A 19,001-nucleotide genomic window follows, 5' to 3' on the forward strand; every position below is an offset into this window, starting at 1 on the left:
TGTGGCCAGCATTACATGCTAAGGCACATGGAATGCTTTACGTTCCCACCAAAGTGGTACCTATTTATCCACTTGCATTTGCATGCTCTCAAACAGCTAAGTTGGCAGGAGTTGAGGCAAGTAATAGAACCTAACCCTGTCACCCAGCACCGGATCTCAACTTTGGGCTGTCAGCTTTCAAGCTGACAAGCTCAGCACCTTTAACCACTGAGCCATTGTGCTTCATAAATCACATATGGTTCTCTAAATATCACATTACTATAAGAGAAAAATCTTATATTAATCTCATTGTATCCCATGCTAAAATCAGATAGCACTATAAGTGTACGATAAGTGAATATGTAAAACAGGAAATATATGCATATAGATCTCTATCTATAATCACAATGGAGTCTGCCCACTACAGTTGTAAGTCATGACAGTTGTAAAATGGGTCACCCACATGATCACCCTGATTTTATTACATTTTTATGGCAGTCATTAAGCAAACACTGTGGTCATTAGATGAACCAATTGTTTGTTGTGGACTGATTTTGCTAAAACCAGAAATAAATGCTAGTTTTCAGCAAAATTCTACAAAATCATGTTATCTAACTGTGAAATTCTGCAAAAGCTGTAAATGTGAGCTGTGCACCTGGAATGAAGTCATGTGACCACAGGGGCATCAAACTTCAAAACCAGGTTATAAATAACCCTAGAAAAGTCTATCATAATTTCAAACAGCTGCCAAACAACTAGTCAACATGTCAATATGTGAGCATGCATGTATGTGTATGTTAAAGATTGGGAAAATAATTCAGTATCAATTAAATTTTTTTTGTAGATTTGTGGAAATCTATTTCTGGTTGAAATACAATTGCAATGTAATTATTATGAAAATGCATACTCTAATCTGCTCAAAAGATGTATAAACTGTTTCCTGTTCCTGTTTCCTTCTTCTTTAGCAATTTTAAACAACTTTTATTACTTCATTATTCCTACATGATTTTTATAGCCTAATTATAATCATAACAAGAACAATGTTCATCTTTCAAAGCTATTCTGAAGGCTTCTTTAGCTAAAAGATAAAATGTTTTATATAACTAAAGAAATGGAAGAAAAGGATAACTTGAAACTGAATCAATGATTATAGTTAGATAGTCACATTTTAGCCAGAGTATTACTCTCTGGTGCTAACAAATATGTATGCATAAAAAGTATAGGAATCCAAGAAAGAAGCATCCTGCAAGAATTTTCCGTACCATATTCATACTACAAGAGTTGGGTCATCCCACAGTTTATTTTTAGTGCCCAAGTAGGCTTGCAGGGTTTTCTTTCTATTTAAATATCTCTTTAATTGTTGTATTGCATAGTATAAAATATTCTGTATTCCCATTCAAAGTCTCATGTAATGCCAAAAGTAGCATTTTGTACTATTGCAATACTGAAATTAGGTAGAAACTTAACAACAGAGAGCATGATATTCGGGTTTTTAGTGTATCTTTCTTATGGGAATTAGAAGTTTTGAAAATAAGGAAAAGGCCACCATTTTGTAGTTTACAAATGTGTAACTTATTCCCCTCCTCGCCCCCCCACACCTTTTTTGTCTTTTAAAGTAGGAGCAGTTGCTGAATGAATTCATTTTGTTAAGAAACAAAAAAGTATGGAGAAATGTTCACACATGTAATTGCTTTCAATGTATTAATATTTATGTTAATATTAAGGATCAAATCTTTTATCTATTTCAAAATACCAAATAAAGTTTTCCAAGAAAGTATCACACAAAAATAATGAGGCATGCAAACAAATAGCAGACTGATGTACAATTTATGGGTGCTAAAGCTGTGTGATTAAAATTTTTGCAGTGGGAGTGATTCAGCTGCAGAAAGCACCACACATGGATAATTTGAGTTCAAATAGTTGCCTGGTGTTATGTCACTATTTTCCTCTGTCCTCTTCTTGCTTTCCTGAGCTTCTAAATCTTCCTCAGGTGGATGAATTATTACTTTAGGGATATCATCATTAGAAGGAGACACTTCATGCTCGGTTGACTGGAAATTTGTGGTTCCCTTGGAATCACACCTAGGACTGGAAGGTGGAGTGCTTTGTGGGGTAGGTAAAGGGGTTGTGCTCCTTGAGGCTGTTGGAGATCCAGGAAGAAGGTAATTGAGTAGAAGGGACAAACGATTCTCTCCTCTCAGGGAAATATTTGAGGCAGAGAGACCTGCTCGTAAAGAATGGCGGGAGGCTGAAAGGCCTTCCCCTGAGATAAAACAAATAAAGTGAGGAAAATATTCAGTAGAAACATGAAATCATATCATCTGATACTATAAAAGATTTTAAAGGCATAATTTCATAGATGATAAGGTGAGATAAGTAAAATATTGAGGGCTAAGCAGAATTTTAGATGTTAAAAAAGTCAGCATATATTTCCACATAATTAACATTCAAAAGGCATATATAGATATATATAAAATTCATGATTACTTCAGTTCAAAAGGTTTGAAGAAAATGTCAGCACTGTATAAACCATTCACAGGGTTGATTTATGAATGGAATTAATCCTCCCCCAAATCACTAAATGTTCATGGTTTTTCAGCCCTAACCAGAATGCTATGCTTATAATAGAAATCTATTTATTTTGAATATGCAATAAAATATTAAGATCCTTTCTTAATGCAAACTTCAGAAAATATGCAGTAAACAAAAACATGCATGTCTACCTGAATAAGTAATAAATTGATAACCAGTACTCTTATTACAACTATAAAAATGCATATGACAGTTCCAGACAGATGTAACCCCAGAGAAAGGAGAAATATTTAGATGAGCATCTTTTAAAGACCTGCATTTATTATTAGTTTCTAACTATAATGAACAATTCACTAGAAAGCAATCCAATTTCTGGTTAGCAATTTAGATCTTTAGACAGTTTACACCCAATTAAGCAACCCGAGAAAAGTAAATTCTTCAAAAGCCAACAGATTTGCAGCAATCGGAATGAAAAATTCAGACAACACAGTTAAAATGAAAATTACCTGAAAGGATGAAAGACTTCCAGAATATCAGAAACTACTCCAAATATGACAGGGACAGAGGGAGGAGCAATCAGTGAATAAGGGAGATACAACCTGTATATCCTATATTATATTTCTATAATAAATCATATACCTGACATATATAATATTCACAACTGCAAAACCAGGATGTCTTTTTAGGCAAAAAAAATTTTTTTCTTCCAAGTTTGACTCTTTAATTAGTATTAAAGGAAAGCTAACTTTTATATTTGCATTAACAAAAATCTGATTTTACTGAAAATATTGACAGGAAGATGCAGAAAACAAGGAGAAATAGACATCACATATGTAACAAAATAGCCATAGCTTTGCTTTTACACATATCATGGTTTAAGGTACTAGAAAGACAAAACTATAAAATGAGTTCAGTGATAACAATCATTTGCCCTAAACTTTCTGAGTTCAAAAGATAATTTTGTATAACAAAATATAATTTTGTTTTCTGCACAACTGTTTTTACAATTATTACCTGCTGGGGAAAAATTCTGATCTTATTTTTTGCACGTGCTGACTTTTCTCACATCTCTGCATTATATTATTAAACAATAAAACAATTGGTTGCCACAACTTATCTCACCATTTCTTTCAAGCAAGAGAGGGTCAGAATGTTTCTTGCCTATATCTGCAAAGGATCGGACGAGGGGAATCCGATTACTAAACTTTTTTTCATTCTGATGATGATGTCTTTTCAGAAGGGCTTCTCTGACATTTTCTCTCATTGATTCATCAAGGTGGCCAGAAGCTATCATGTTATCCAATACCATGTCTACAAAGGAAAAATGAAATTTAAAATAAATATGAAAGATTGATATAATGGAGAGACATCTTCAACCCTTGGATATGTAGGAAATGTTTAATAAGACAGTATTAAAGTGTTTAGGACTAAATTGTACCAAAAATGGCATATACTTATGATTCTCTGTATTATCCAGCTGCGGGAATTTTGTAGACATAGATTCTCCTTAGGGAATTTATTGTGTTTTCGAATTTTTAGGAAGTGTAGAGAGAAAAAATAATAAAGAAAAAATATCCTACATAATTCCACAGTGCTACATCTACCCACTGCTGGCTGCTTGCCAAAATTATTTTTCTCATTCAGAGCTATTCATAGGAAAAATAATCACCAACTTCATTCTTGTTCTAGAAAATCTTTTTCTAGCCTAGGTGCCCTCTAGATGTTTAGAGTTCAATTCCCAGAATTTTCAGCAATAGTTAAGCTACTTCAAGAATTTAATCCACCCATCTGGAGCAAATCCAAATCAAAGAAAGCTACTTTGGATCATAATCATTGGTATAAACCTAAAAATATTAGCTTAGTAGTGGTCTGTTAGACTTGACAGTCACTAGAGGAATGAGTGTGTGCTAGGTTAAAAAAATATGATTTGAAAAAAGGAAGGCTTCTATCCTAAAAAAAACTATCTTTAAAGCCATGAAAAAGATGGTGAAATACAAATGTCTGTCTTAATTCATACCCTGCTGGGCTGCAACTAATAGGATTTTTAATTACCATTGCAATATTGTCAATGAACTCCAAACTAGAGCACATAATTCCTTTATGATTTTTTGAAACCATAAGACACAAATATATTTTAATTACTTTACAAAACATATAAAACACATTAAAAGAAAATCTTAAGTAAAATGTATATGACCTGCTATTTCATCCAGCGAATTGGCTCTCATATCTAACATGACCGTTCCATTTAAAATGCAACTTCTCAATTCAAATAAACTATGAAGAGACAGGGTAGCCACGTAAGGTTTGCTCCATCGCTCACCACCATCTTCAACATCTTCTTCAAACTTTAGCCATCTGCAATATACATAAGTATAATGAACAATAAATATGATCTATTCTTTTTCAGGTATAGGATACTTGTTTTTAAAGAAACTTACAGAGATCTATATTTGTCTATGCAGAACTAAAGTCCACACTTCAGTGGGACCAAGTGTAGGATTCCACTTTCATTTTAGCTTTTTCAATGTTGCAAAATAACAGTGATTTTACAAAAATGTGAAAAAACCCAGCTTAGACAAAACGGTAATATTTATAGCCAGAAGAAATATGCTTAAGAGTTTTGAAGCTTCGGTTACTTAATCACCTTCAAATATTCAAAATGTATGCCATTTCTCTTGATTATAAATAAGAAGCAAAAAGAATTATCTTCCAAGTTACCTGGCAGTTTCTTTCCATTCATATTCTTCTCCTTCCCTAAAACAAAGTTCATCCATTTCAGTAAAAAGATCATGTGGAATGTGTTCTTCATCATCATCCTCTATACCAAGGATAAATTGCACTCTCTGGGATGGTGTGTCTTAATGAAAATTGAATTTGAGACACTTATTAAGTACATATCCACATTTGTATCCATATCAACACTGCTAATCATAAATTTATTTGTGAAAGAATGAGACAGAAAAACAGCAAATAAAAAGGCTATAGATATTGTTCTTATAAAACTATCATTAACAGTATTGCTAGATGTTTAGTTGCTCAGATCTCAATATAATGGTAAATTATAATTCTGTAAAATGAATTACATATTATAAAAAACTAATTAAAAATTAATCAAACTATGACAAAACACAGTTCATACGCAGGTTCAGTTCATGGATTTGTCTGCCCAAGTAGGTGACCTTATGAACAGAAATTGCTAATGCAAGCAGACATACTGCATACTCATAAAACCTTATATTCATGAACTGTATGGAAATTAGGTCTTAGGCACAAACACTTTCTGGATTTGCTCACAATAAACCAAATAATAATTTGATTGTGAATGAGACATATGACTGGGAAATTTCCTTTTTTCTTCATACTTTATTTTTAACATAAACCATATTTTGTTGGCTTAGCTAAAATAATGAACTGAATCAGTGCATTTTATTTAAAAATGTTAAAGGCAAAAATACTGCAATAAATGATATATTCATGCAACATATTAAATTTGACAAAATACAGAATATTTGTAAAGCTTACTATTCTTAACTAGCATGTGGACTAGACATAAACCACTACTACAAGGATAAAAAACTTATTATGTTATAAAATGTTATTGTAATATTATAAAATAGATAAGAATCATATTCAAGAAATTATATTTAAATCATTTAAAGACAGAATGCACAAATGTCATTTGTAAATGATAATAAATTGTAGTGTTTTTATATATTATGAATTGTAGCTAAAAGCACCGGTATTTTAAAATACCAATAGATCAGTCAGTAGCATGAAAATAGAGCCTCCCATATTTCAATATATACAGATTGCTTCTAAAGGCTGTTTTTTTATGGCAAGGGTCTTTTTTATTTTTTTGTTTTCTCAAAATAAAAAAGGCTGTGTCTTGCCACTATTACAGTCTAAAGCAAGCATAATACAATATTGATTATTGTATTATGATCGTTTTAGACCATAATAATCATGTTTTCCCCAAGTCAGGCACTTAGCCTCAATCTTAAAGACTCTTCTGTTTTCTTTTAAAAGTCTCCAATTATTGCCACTGGTCCCTCACAGCCTTTTTCCTGTATCTTTATATCTTTCTTTCCATTGTCTGGGGAGCACAATGAAATGAAGTCAAGAAAATTATGAATGGGAAAGAGGTAGAAAGAAAAATAGGGGAACCCCAAGAAGTGGAAATCAAAAGTCTGTCTTGTAAAGGGGACCAACTTTCTCTGATTAGTCTGCTTTTGAGATAGAGCTTGTCTTATGGGCAGCTATTTCCCTGAAAAAGCAATAATGAAATTCTGACAGTCTGTTCCAGGAAGACATACCATATTATACACCATAAATTTAGGAAAACTAGAAAAGTCATTTTTAACTGAATTACATTAATTTCTATTTTTTACTTTTATTTATTAAATTTTGCTGCCCATCTTGTTACAAGACATACCACAAATTGGTATGCTACCAGACAATCGTGGACCCATTTTAGATTAATTATAAATGTAAAATGTTAATAAAGTTCTTACCATAAGAAGGCGATTCCCGCCCATCTTCTCTATCAGTCTCCTTTTCTTTTCTTCGTCTATGACGTTTATGACCATGGTGTCTATGACGTCGTCGACCCTGTTTTCCAAAGGGGACGTGCACACCAATATACACAGCTCTATGACCTTAACCAAAACAGTATTCAATATATTAGAAATGTAAAAAGAATTAAATTGTCCCTCAAAATGAGGAAAAACACAGAGCATACTACAGGCTTGTAAAACAGGTTTGATTTGCTGGATATCCATGGTTGAAAAGAAGATGAAACAACAGGGAACAAAAATTATTTACTGGATCTGCTAGTTTAGGATTATTTAACTTTTTTACCTTAAGGATTTAAAGGCACAAATGAAAATGTGGCCCAAATGTTTCATATTGTAATTCATTTTTTTATGATTAGAAATAAAACATGATTTTTTTTCTAATGAAAATTCAGTGTCTCTTCTCCTTTGTTTATTTTTATATTTCATATTTCTGAATTGCCTGTCTCCCTCAAACAGGGACTCTGGGTGCTGTATAGTAAAGCATCAAAATATAAAATGGAATGTAAAAATTAAAATGTTAAAATTAAAATTTAAAAATTATTTAAAAATTTAAGGAGGCAAGAATAATTCAACTCTGTTAAAAATTAGTTGACGAAGGCAAAGGGATGGTTCTCAAGGTACCAACCAACTCCACTAAATGGTCTTTTGGGCTCCCCATTCAGGACCACATGTTTTAACCCCCTTTTCAGAAGGCCAGGAATTTGGGGGTTGCCTCACCTCTGCGAGAAGAATATTCCATAGGGCAAGAGCAATGGCTGGAAAAGCTCTCTTCCCTAGACCCCCATAATTCTTTAACTGAGGGGTTCTGCAATATACCTGTCTGCTTGATGGGGTGGGATGGATTAATGTGATGACACGAAGCAAGTTCTATATGTAGCCAATGCCATGTAGAGCTTTATAGGTCATAATCAACACACTGAATTGGACCCAAAAGCAAACTGGCACCCAGTGTAGTTTGTGGAGCAGAGGTGTTATATGTGCACTCAATATAGCTCATGGAATGGCACTTTGCGCCAGCTAAAGTTTCCAGATGCTTTCAAGGGTAGCCCCATGTAGCATATGTTGTAGTAGTTTCAAATGGCCGATGACTAAGGCATGAGTGAGTGAGTGGAAAGCCTCCCTATCCAGGAAAGAGTGTAACTGACACACAGCATGAAATTGAGCAAAAGCCCTCCTAACCATGATCACACTTGCTGTTCGAGCAGGAGCCTTGACTCCAAGAGGACCACCAGATTAAGCATCAGATCTGTCTGGGGTACTGTAAATCCATTCAAACCAAAGATGATAAACTCCTGGATACAGAGGGACTCTCTCATAGCCATTCCATCATATCAGAGTTAGCTGAAGTCTGTTGTTCCTTTTTCAGCCTCCAGATACTATGAAAGAACATCCACTACATCACTCACTTCACCCAGGATGAAGATATATAAAGGCATCTATATGAAACTACTAGGTGAGATACTCCATCATTACCAGATGAGGTATCACTAGTATGCTAATGATACCTTATCTAGTAATGATGGAGTATCTCACCTAGTAGTTTCATATAGATATTAAAAAGAAGCAGAGAAACCATCGAACCTGTGGCCCCTCCAAAGTGGGTGCTGTGACTGGACCTCTCGCTTACTATTAACTTCAACTTGGATCAGTCTCAGACGAAGAGGTGAATCAGTATAAAACTATGCAATTACCCCAACTCCCTAAGTCAGCCCAAAAGATAACAAAGCCACCAAGAAGTCAAGAAGAGCAAGGAGGCATCACTACCTCCATCCTGTTGCTGCCAGAGATCATCCAGGAGTAAAACTAATGCAGTTTTGATCCCATGTCCAGCCCTGAACCCTGACTGGAAAGTGTCCAAATAATCCATTTCCTTCAGGATCTTCTGGATTTGCAATGCCATCACCTTCTCAACCATCTTTCCCAAAAAGGGGAGATGGGAGACAGAACAAAAATTGACCAGAATGTTAAGGTCCAGGAATAGCTTCTTAAGTAGGAGGCACACCAGGAGTCAGATTTAATTGACAGCTGGATTAAGTGCCTGGAGACTATGATTTATTGATGAGCCTAAGTGGGAAGTTTGAGTATCCATTCATAATCCTACTGTTACCATCAAGGGATCAAGGGGCACACTGGCTCTAAGGGTTCTCATATTAATCAAGTTACCAATATCTTCCTGTAATATTAGTACCAACTAGTAACTCAGATAGACTATAGACACAGCCTTCAGTCCCATGCCCAAATCCTAAAGAAACTGCAGCAGACATAGGCCACTAAAACCAAGTATCTATCTCCTAACAAATATAATGGGAGTCCAAGCAAATTTACCGCCTTCATCATTCACTATGAACCACCACCAGTCCCCATCACCATGTATATATAGAAGTATGGGCACTTTTTGTTCAACTGCCTTGGTTGCCAGCATGTTTCCAGATTCAATTCAAGGTCTGGTAATTATTTATAAAGCTCTTAATGGGACCATCTCCCCCCAGTTGTATCTACCTGTCCTGTTACATGTAAACCTTGGGCTACAATGGTAAAAGCAACTGCGATTGTCATTGCTAAGGCTCAAAGTCACATGATGGCATCACTTAATGACATCAAAACCAGCAATCCCAGTTATTATCATAACCCCAGTAATGGGTTTATAATAGTTTGCACCTTGTTTTTAATCATTGTTGGCCATTCAGAGTCATGTATATATTTGAGATGGGTGATTATATCGAAGGAAGGAAGGGAGAGAGGAGAGGGGGGAGGAAGGAAGGAAGGACATTATTCCCCTGAGACTTGAGGACTTCTGCTCTGACCAAATGTATATGATTAACAGACTTATATACCACTCCATAGTGCTTTACAGCAGGGCTTTTCAACCCATGGTATGCGTACCACCAGTGGTACTTTAGCACCTGGCTGGTGGCACACGAGCCTAGCTAATTGTAGTGAGGGAGGGAACCAGTTAAAGCAGAGCCACACAGACCCGGAGGAGATCAGCTGAAGCTGCAGAGCTTGGCAGAATCCCTAGGATCTGCCACGTGGCGAATAATAATTGGAGCTTCCAGTGCACCCAGAAGAGAAAAGGAGGAGGAGGGTGGAGAGAAGAGAAGGTATAAAAGAAGCAGACTGAGAAGAGAAGAGACTTTTCTTTCTGAAGCAGTGAGGAAAGACAGAACGAGTGGCCTGTTTTTGGAGGAACAGCAAGCGAGGAAGAGTGAGTGAGCAAGTAGTGTGTTTTCGGGGAAAGGCTAGGAAGCAAATGGTGTGTTTAGCAAGCATGTGTTTTCAGACGAAGGTTGAGTTAGTGAGTGGCATGTTTAGCAAACACAAGTTTTCAGACGAAGGTTGAGTTAGTGAGTGGCGTGTTTAACAAGCACGTGTTTTCAGGCGAAGGTTGAGTTAGCGAGTGAGTGAGCTGGGCAGGAGCCTAGGAGCACAGCTACAGCTGAGCCACACTTCTGCTGAGCCCCAGAAGCGCGGATCAATTGTAGCCCAGCACTGATCCTGGGGCTTCACTTAGGAAGCAGCATGTTTTCCAGAAGTGCAAGCGAGCTGGGCAGGAGCCCAGATCAGTGTGTGAAGCTATGGCTGATCCGCATTTCTGCGGAGCAGCCCAGCACTGCTCCTGGGATCCTGCCCAGCTCACTTCCTTGCAGAAAACATGCTGCTTGCTAAGTGAAGCCCCAGGATCAGCGGATAAGGGTATTAGTTTTTTACACAGCTGATACAGCCACCCAGAAGCGCGGATAAGATGTAGCCTGGTGCTGATCCTGGGACTTCACTTAGCAAGCAGCATGTTTTCCAGCAAAGCTCAAGCAAATTCTTCAATGCAGTTTTGTGGGTGGGAACAGATGCTCCTATGTAGCTAGGCAGCCACATCAGTAAAAGGTCTGAAGAACAGAAGAAGAAGCTGGATCTGGCCTGCCTCCCCCAGGCAGGGAAAACAACGCTAAACTAGCATTATGGGTTGATAGAAACATGTTGCCAATCTGTCTCTTTTCCTATTGATCCTTGCCTTGCAACTTGCTGAAACAAAGCACTTTCTGTCCAACCCCTTCCACAATTACCCATGAATATGTAGGGTCATTCTGTTGGAAGGACCTGTTGTGGGATAATTTTCTACAACACTGCGGCAGATTTGAGCTCTGCCTGAATACATTGCAAGTCTCTTCCCCACTTTTAAAGCCAATTTTTCCTGTTAGCAGGAGATTTGACATCTATCATTCTCCAGAGTAAAATGTAACATGCATAGTTTTATAAAAGGCAAAATATCCATTAGCTCAACTTTAAGAGACATATATAGGCAGTCCACATGGTTCCAGGAAAGAACTTTTGGACCAACTTGTTAAAACCTCTCCTTGTGCAAAAGTTGCTCTTTCATTCTCTTACATTTTACTTGATATATGTGGAAGAGCTTTACAAAGTACTCCTGTCTTGGTAGGGCCACCTTTATAGCTGCCCTTCAGAGTATAAACAGTAACATGCCTATTGAAAAGATTGGTTTCCCTCCTGCCCACTCACAATAGTAACAACTTTTGGGGTGTCTTTCATGGGAGGTTGTAGTTCTTACACAGGCTGAGATTTCTTGCACCAGAATCTTGGCATACAGTTTTTGCAACTGTTCCTGTATCAAGAGATTTAGTCATTCCTTTATATTGGACTCAACACTGCTCATCTTAATTGTTACAATGGGGGGGAGAGAGGGGGGAGGGAGGGGGATAGAGAGAGAGGGAGAGGGAGGGAAAGGGAGAGGGAGGGAGGGAGAGAGAGAGAGAGAGAGAGAGAGAGAGAGTATTAGCCAAGCATTCCATGAAGGCATCTTTGCTCCAGAGACATTTTATAACAAAACATAAAGAGAGATGAATTTATAAAATGCTGTGCTGCTTTCATGAAGTCCACTAATATCTCTAAAAAATGTCTGGAAGCATCTTATGAATTGTTCTTGATAGCAGCTAAATGAAATAAGCCTCACACAATCATTGAAGAAGTCATGGTTCCCTCTGCCATTGAAATTGCTTCAATTCTCTTTGATGGAAAAATGGCTGATGCTATTCGTAATATTCCATGTTCTGATAACACCGTCCAAAGACAAATGCAAGATATGGCCACAGATGTTATTCAACAAGTGGTGGAAAAGATCACAGCAGCAGAAAAATTTGCATTTCAATTGGATGAAAGCACCAACCTAGCTGGTCGGTTAATTGCCTTTATGCATGTTCCTGATTTGGACGATATACTGGAACACGTATTATTTTGCCATCCACTACCTGGCAGAATGACTGGGGAAGAAATATTCACGATAATCAACAATTTTTTCAGTGAATATGGAATATTATGGATTTGGTGTGTAGGAATTTATTCTGATAGAGCTTCAGGGATGATAGCACAAGCTAAGGCAAGAAACAGCTCCATTGTTTCAAATCACTGCATCTTGCATAGTCATGCACTTGCTTCTAATTTTTTTATTGTAATTTTTATTAGTTTTTTACACAAACATAAGTCATTCAATAGTTGGTAAACAGTGTGGTGTCTGGGTTACATTTGTAAAAACAGTCCTTAACAATTAATTTCTATAGTCTGTATTTCGTATATTAATTTTACTTTCCTCTTTCCCTAAAAACATCCTTTTTTGCAAACATTGCATTAATACAATTCTTACTGTTTTAATAACTGACAATTTAGTATATATTTTTTCCAATATTCCTAAAAAATAATCATCATATTAATACATTTCTTTTCTTTCCATTCATTTGGATTGCCTTATCATCAATCCTGTTACAGTCCTTATTTTAGTTTATTTCTCCCACCAAATTCTGAGTATTTTTACTGGTAGCCATTAGTTACATTTACATTGACAGACTTGATTCTTTTTTTTTCCATGTAAGCCATCTCACATTTTAGTTTCTTATTAAATATAAAAGTAAAAAGAGAGGGGAAGAGAAAAAGAACGAGAGAAAAAAAATAAAAAGATACAAAAGAATAGAAGAAAGCAGTTGTAACAGAACAGAGAAAATAACATAGTACTTGAAATATATATCTCTCCTAGCTTAGTACTATTTATTTTCTCGAATTTCTAATTCTTTTTAATCATAGTTAAAAATATATTTAATCTTTAAACATTCTATTCAATAAATCTAGTCATCTAATTCCTTAACTCTAATTCAAAACATTTTATATGTATTATATATATTTTTCTTGAGTTCAGTCACCTTTAAATATCTAAAATATTTCATCCTTCTTAAAGTGTTCCAATATTCCTAAACAATCATCATCATATTAATACATTTTTCTTTAAAAATAAAAAAAGAAAATGAAAAAGAAGAGAGGAAAGGAATAACAAAACATAAGAAATAACATAGTACTTAGAATATATATCCCTCCTAAATTAATTGTATTTATTTTCTTGAATTTCTTATTCTTTTTAATTATAGTTAAGAATATAGTTAATCTTTAGACATTCTATTCAAATAAATCTAGTCATCTAGTCCCTTAACTCTAATTCACACACACACACACACACACATATACTTAAATGTGATTGAATTCAACAAATGTATATGTACTTTTCTTGAATTCAATCACATTTAAGTATCTAAAACATTTCATCCCTATCAGAATGTTGTTTCAAATTTTTTCAATTTCTTTAACCATATTCAAACACATGTTTCTTTTTTAAATATTATCTCTGATATGTCCCATTATCTTTTTTCTTAATCTCTTTTCTTTGCCCCGAATCTTTCTTGATCAATATACTTTGCTGGATCCAAAGGTTTTCCCATACGATCATAGGTGTTCCTGTAGATGTAGAAAGTAAATCAATATCTCTGTCCTGCGCACTTGCATTCTTTTTTCCATTAGAATCCTTTCTCTTGTCTTCCAATTTGTTTTGTGATATTGAAGTATAAATTGTCTTTCCTTCCACTTGAATTAAGTCATACTTAATTTTGTAAAAGTCCCTCTTTAAGCCTTTTCCCTCTGATTTATATTCCATCATCTCTGCTATGTTCTCCTGAGGATTTTTTTGAAGTGAGCTGAAATTGGAGATAAGTTGACTTAGACTTGTTTTGTATTTCTTTATGGTTTAAGATCATTGTCCTTTGAATGGATTGCAGCATATCATATATTTCCTCTTGTAAAACATCCATTGTTCTGTAAATATCACTTTCTCTGAACAGCTGTATTTTAAGATTTTAAAAGCCACAAATAAAAGTTTTTTAGCTCCTCATCCATGAGGTGTCAGTGTTGGATCATTTTTCAGTTTTCTTTTTCTCCTTAAAGAGTTAAATTTGCCGCTTCCAATAGCCAAAAATGGGGGAGAAGGGGTGTTGACTTACCTGAACGCCTTTTCTCAGCACGGAGATGGATAATCCACGCAGTGGGTTGAGACTGTATTCCTGGCCAATCAGATCAGTCAGCCAAAGTTGCCACGCCCGTCCTGGACCATGATTCTCCAGTCTTGACACAAGCGCAGCCATTGACTGACAGTAAGACGTTTTGGCTCCACTAAATATACCCTATTATCCTAGTCTATAAGGGTGGGTGTGGATTATCCATCTCCGTGCTGAGAAAAGGCGTTCAGGTAAGTCAATGCCCCTTCTCCAGCACTGGAGATGGATAATCCACGCAGTGGGACATACCAAAGCCTATTGTCCCTTGGGTTGGGGAATAGACTGGTCCCGTGTGTAACTTTGGTCTAGAACCTGCTGGAGAACCCTCCTACCGATGGAGGCCTCTGCAGAGGAGTACTTGTCGATTTTGTAATGGCGAATGAATGGAGAGGGTGAGGCCCAAGTGGCTGCCCTGCATACCTCTTCAATAGAAGCCTGCATGGCCCATGCTGCTGAGGTGGCAGCACTCCTTGTGGAGTGGGCCGTGATATGCTTGGGGACATGCAAGGACTCCGCCTGGTATGCCCCAGTGATGCATGCCCTAATCCACCTACCGATGGTAGAGGACGAGACCTTCCGGCCCCTAGTAGCGGGGTGGAAGGATATGAAAGCGCTTCCGAGCGTCGGAATTCCGCTGTGCGCGAAATGTAATGTCTTAGTGCCCTTCGTACGTCCAAGGTGTGCCATTGTTGCTTCAGGGGATGAGCTGGGTTTGGACAGAAGTCTGGTAGGACTATTTCCTGTGATCTGTGAAAAAAGGAGTTGACCTTTGGAATGAATGAAGGGTCTATTCTTAGGACTACCTTGTCCCTGTGAAAATGACACAGGTCCTTCCTCGTTGAGAGAGAAGCTAACTCGGATATCCGTCGAGCTGACGTGATAGCTACTAAGAATGCTACCTTATGGGTCAGATAGCGAATGTCACATGTTTTGAGTGGTTCGAAAGGTGCTCTGGTAAGAGCTTGTAGTACTCGTGGTAGTTCCCACGATGGATACCTGTGCACGGTTGGCGGTCTGATGTTCGCAGCCCCCTTGAGGAAGGATCGTATTAAGGGATGCTTACCCAAGGATTCACCGGGGCTGGCAGAAAGTATAGTTGAGAGGGCGGCGATTTGCCTGCGCAGCGTGTTTGGCGAGAGGTCCCTCTCTAGGCCATCTAGTAAAAATTCTAGGATTTTGGGAACTGTGATCCCTTCGAGTAACAATTCCTGTTTAGAGCACCATGATTGGAAGCTTCTCCACGTGGCCTCGTAGATATGGTTCGTAGAGGGGCGCCTTGATGCCTGTATGACCCTAATTACACCCTGTGAGCAAGCCCCCTTGGCTAAAATTGACCGTTCAACAGCCAGACGGCTAGTTGTAGCCATTGTGGCTCTGGGTGGGGGATCTCCCCCTGCTTGAGGGAGATCCTCTCCGGAGGAATCTGCCATGGATTCGTGCGGGAGAGACTCCTCAAGTCTGCGAACCAAGGTGTCCTTGGCCAATAAGGGGCCACAAGGATTACCTCGGCCCTTTCCCGCAGACTCTTGTGTACTACCGCCGGAAGGAGAGGTAAGGGTGGAAACGTGTATAGGAGTCCCCTTGGCCATGGGCTCCGTAATGCGTCCGTCTGCTCTGCTCCCCTGGATGGGAATCGGGAGAAGAAGCAAGTTAGGTGGGCATTGGAAGGAGAGGCAAAAAGGTCCACCTGGGGAAGTCCGAAGCGGTGACAGATCTCCCTGAAGATCCTCGGGTGTAGTTGCCACTCCGAGTGATCTATTGTTGATCTGCTCAACAGATCTGCTTGGATGTTTGCCTCCCCCGATATGTGGTCGGCCTTTATGGAGGCCAGATTTTGTTCCGCCCAGGCCCCCAGTAGGAGGGCCTCGGCCGAGAGCGAGCGAGAGTGTGTGCCCCCCTGACGGTTTATGTGGGCCTTGGCTGTCACGTTGTCCGTCAGGACCAGTACGTGCCTGCCTTTTATGCTGCTGTGAAAATGCCTTAACGCTAGGTGAATAGCCCGCAGCTCGAGCCAGTTTATGTTGTGTCGGAGATCCACCGCTGACCAGCGGCCCTGTGTCCACTTGGTCCCCAAGTGGCCTCCCCAGCCGAATAAGCTCGCATCTGTTGTGACTACTACTCTGTCTGGTTCCCTGAAGGGGGACCCCCTGAGGAGAGCTGGAGATAGCCACCACCTGAGGGAGTGTCGTACTCTCAGAGGTATGCCTACCCTCTTCCGGGATGCACTGATTTGTTGTCTCTGAAACGGGAGCATGAACCACTGCAGTTCTCTTGAGTGCAGCCTTGCCCAAGGAACTATTGCTATGGTCGATATCATCTTCCCTAGCAGCTGGGAGAGGCAGACCAGCGTCACTGACTGACCGCGGCTTACCTGTTTTACGGCTTTCTTTATGCTGCTGAGGCGTTCCTGTGATAGGTACACCTTGCACTCCTTTGTGTCTATGACCGCTCCCAGATGGAGTATTCTCGTAGTTGGGGTTAGATGGCTCTTTGGAAAGTTCACCGAGAAGCCGTGGTCCTGCAGCAGTTTTATCACTAACTTTAGGTCCGCCTGAGACTGCTGGGCGGACGATGACTGGATTAGAATATCGTCCAGGTAGCACTGGACTCTGACTGGTACGTTTCTTAGGTGTGCTGCCAGAACCGCCAGAATCTTGGTGAACACCCTGGGCGCTGATGACAGGCCGAATGGAAGTGCCCTGTATTGAAAAAGGTGCCCCCTGTAGGCAAACCGTAGAAAGCGGCGGTGAGCCAGAGAGATAGGGATGTGCAAGTATGCCTCCGTGAGGTCGATCGATGCCAGAAAATCCCCTTTCCTTACACTTCCAAGGATGGAGCGTAGTGTCTGCATTTTGAATTTGCGGTATTTTATGTAGAAATTTAGCCTTTTTAAATCCAGAACGGCTCTCCAACCCCCCGAGGGTTTTGGGACCACGAAGAGGATAGAATAAAACCCCTGGTCTCTCTGGTTCATAGGCACCGGCTCTACGGCCCGTATGTTTAGAAGGTGCTGAACAGCCTCGTTCATGAGCCTTCTCTTTGTTGGGTTCGTGGGACAGGGGCATGGGCGAAAGCGGTCCGGGGGCTTTGAGAGAAATTCTAGAGATAGACCGCGACGTATGGTGTTCCTGACCCATACGTCCGTGGTTGTCTCTTCCCACTGGGGAGCAAACCCTGCTAGTCTGCCCCCAATGGGAAGGTCTGGGTGGGAGTCATCTGGTACGGTGGAAGGGGCGGTTGTTCCCCTGAAAGGGCCGTCTTCCCTGCGTTTGCCTATGTCTTGTGTTCTGTCTGTCCCCCTGTCTTTCCCTATCCTGTCTAGCTTGGAAGGGTTGGGAATTTTGAAAGTAGTTGACCCTGGCTTCCATACGAAAGGATTGTTTCCTTCCCCAGGAGCCGGGTCTCTTGTCCTGCCTTTTAAGCATGTGTTTAAGGACCTTGCGCTTGTCCTTGTTCTCTGTCAGGTATGGCGTTAGTGCCTCACCAAACAGCTTTGCCCCTTGGTACGGAGCCGAAGCCAATTTCCACTTGGATTTGGTATCCGCCTGCCAGTTCTTTAGCCAGAGGATGCGCCTGCTCGTGTTGTTTGCCGCCATTGCCTTGGCTGAAAACCTGGTCGCTAAAAGTGTCGCGTCCGACGCATATTCCGTGGCCGCTACCATTTTGCTGAGTTCCTGGTGAGTGCATATATCCTCCATGGGAACCCGGCCCTGCAACTCACGGAGCCAACAAAGTGTGGCTCTGGTGAAAAAGGACGCGGAGGTAGTCGCCCTGGTAGCCCAAGCTATTGCCTGGTGCGTTCTCCTGTAGTTGGACTCACTCTTTCGGTCCTCAGCTTTAAGAGCCTCAGCAAAATCTCCTGATATGGCCGTGTCCGATATCAGGGGACCTATGGGTTCGTCCACCACCGGCACCTCCAATGTTCCCTCTAGCTCCCTTGCTACGTTAAATAGCTTCCTCTCCGCATTGCTAGGAAGCGTAGGGAGGTTGGCGCTGCCCACTGTTTCCTTATTGTGTTTAGGAACATGGTCGGGCATGGTATGCGGTGTTGAGTGGTTACCTTTTCGGCGAACGTTGGCTCAGCCTCCGTGTCAACTGTGACAGGCTCCGCTGGTGTCCCATGCCCCAGATGGGCTGTGGCCTCAGCCTTGCGCAGAATGGTAACAAAAAGAGAAGGGTTAAACAGGCCGCTGAAGGACGGCCCTTGAGGTGAGGTGTCCTCCTCTTCCTCAGACATTTGAATCCCTTGTGACGTACCTGGCTGGTCCAGGTAAGCTTCCTCGGAGACCGACGAGTCTAAGAAGGAGGAGAGGTCCTGATGGTCCTCTGTTTCCTCCCGATGCCTCGTTCTAAGTCCTAGAGGCTTGGCTTTGGAAGTTTGAGCCCTGGCCTCAAATGCACGGTCCACTGCCTGTGCTATTAGGGTAGCTAGCAGATCCCCCGTCAATGCAGGAGGAGTAACCATCGCCTGCGACCCTGCAGGTACTGTGGTTAGCATGGTCCTCGGGGTTTCCTATAACCTTCGTGGGGAGGG

The 19,001-nt window shown here is 39.9% G+C and overlaps 1 protein-coding gene across 12 annotated transcripts in view; it reads right to left on the minus strand.

Moving 5' to 3' along the window:
* SLC4A7 (solute carrier family 4 member 7) overlaps positions 1-19,001 on the minus strand; it is a 115,196-nt gene that overhangs the window by 58,059 nt on the left and 38,136 nt on the right. For 7 of the 12 annotated variants that reach the window (XR_005556756.1, XM_039343735.1, XM_039343729.1 and 4 more), the window contains exons 3-7: positions 7,026-7,169; positions 5,233-5,371; positions 4,709-4,869; positions 3,634-3,822; positions 1,904-2,242 (exon numbers count right to left, since the gene is read on the minus strand). Coding sequence is in view for 11 of the 12 variants with exons in the window: in XM_039343735.1 (XP_039199669.1) it covers positions 1,904-2,242; positions 3,634-3,822; positions 4,709-4,869; positions 5,233-5,371; positions 7,026-7,169 (972 nt within the window). In the remaining variant the exon portion in view is untranslated. The remainder of the gene's footprint in view (positions 1-1,903; positions 2,243-3,633; positions 3,823-4,708; positions 4,870-5,232; positions 5,372-7,025; positions 7,170-19,001) is intronic. The other 5 variants (XM_039343736.1, XM_039343737.1, XM_039343738.1 and 2 more) reach the window with 2 other exon arrangements.

Source organism: Crotalus tigris, unplaced genomic scaffold (genome assembly GCF_016545835.1).
Source record: "Crotalus tigris isolate CLP2741 ecotype Arizona unplaced genomic scaffold, ASM1654583v1 scf7180000017871.4482833, whole genome shotgun sequence".
Lineage (NCBI taxonomy): Eukaryota > Metazoa > Chordata > Lepidosauria > Squamata > Viperidae > Crotalus > Crotalus tigris.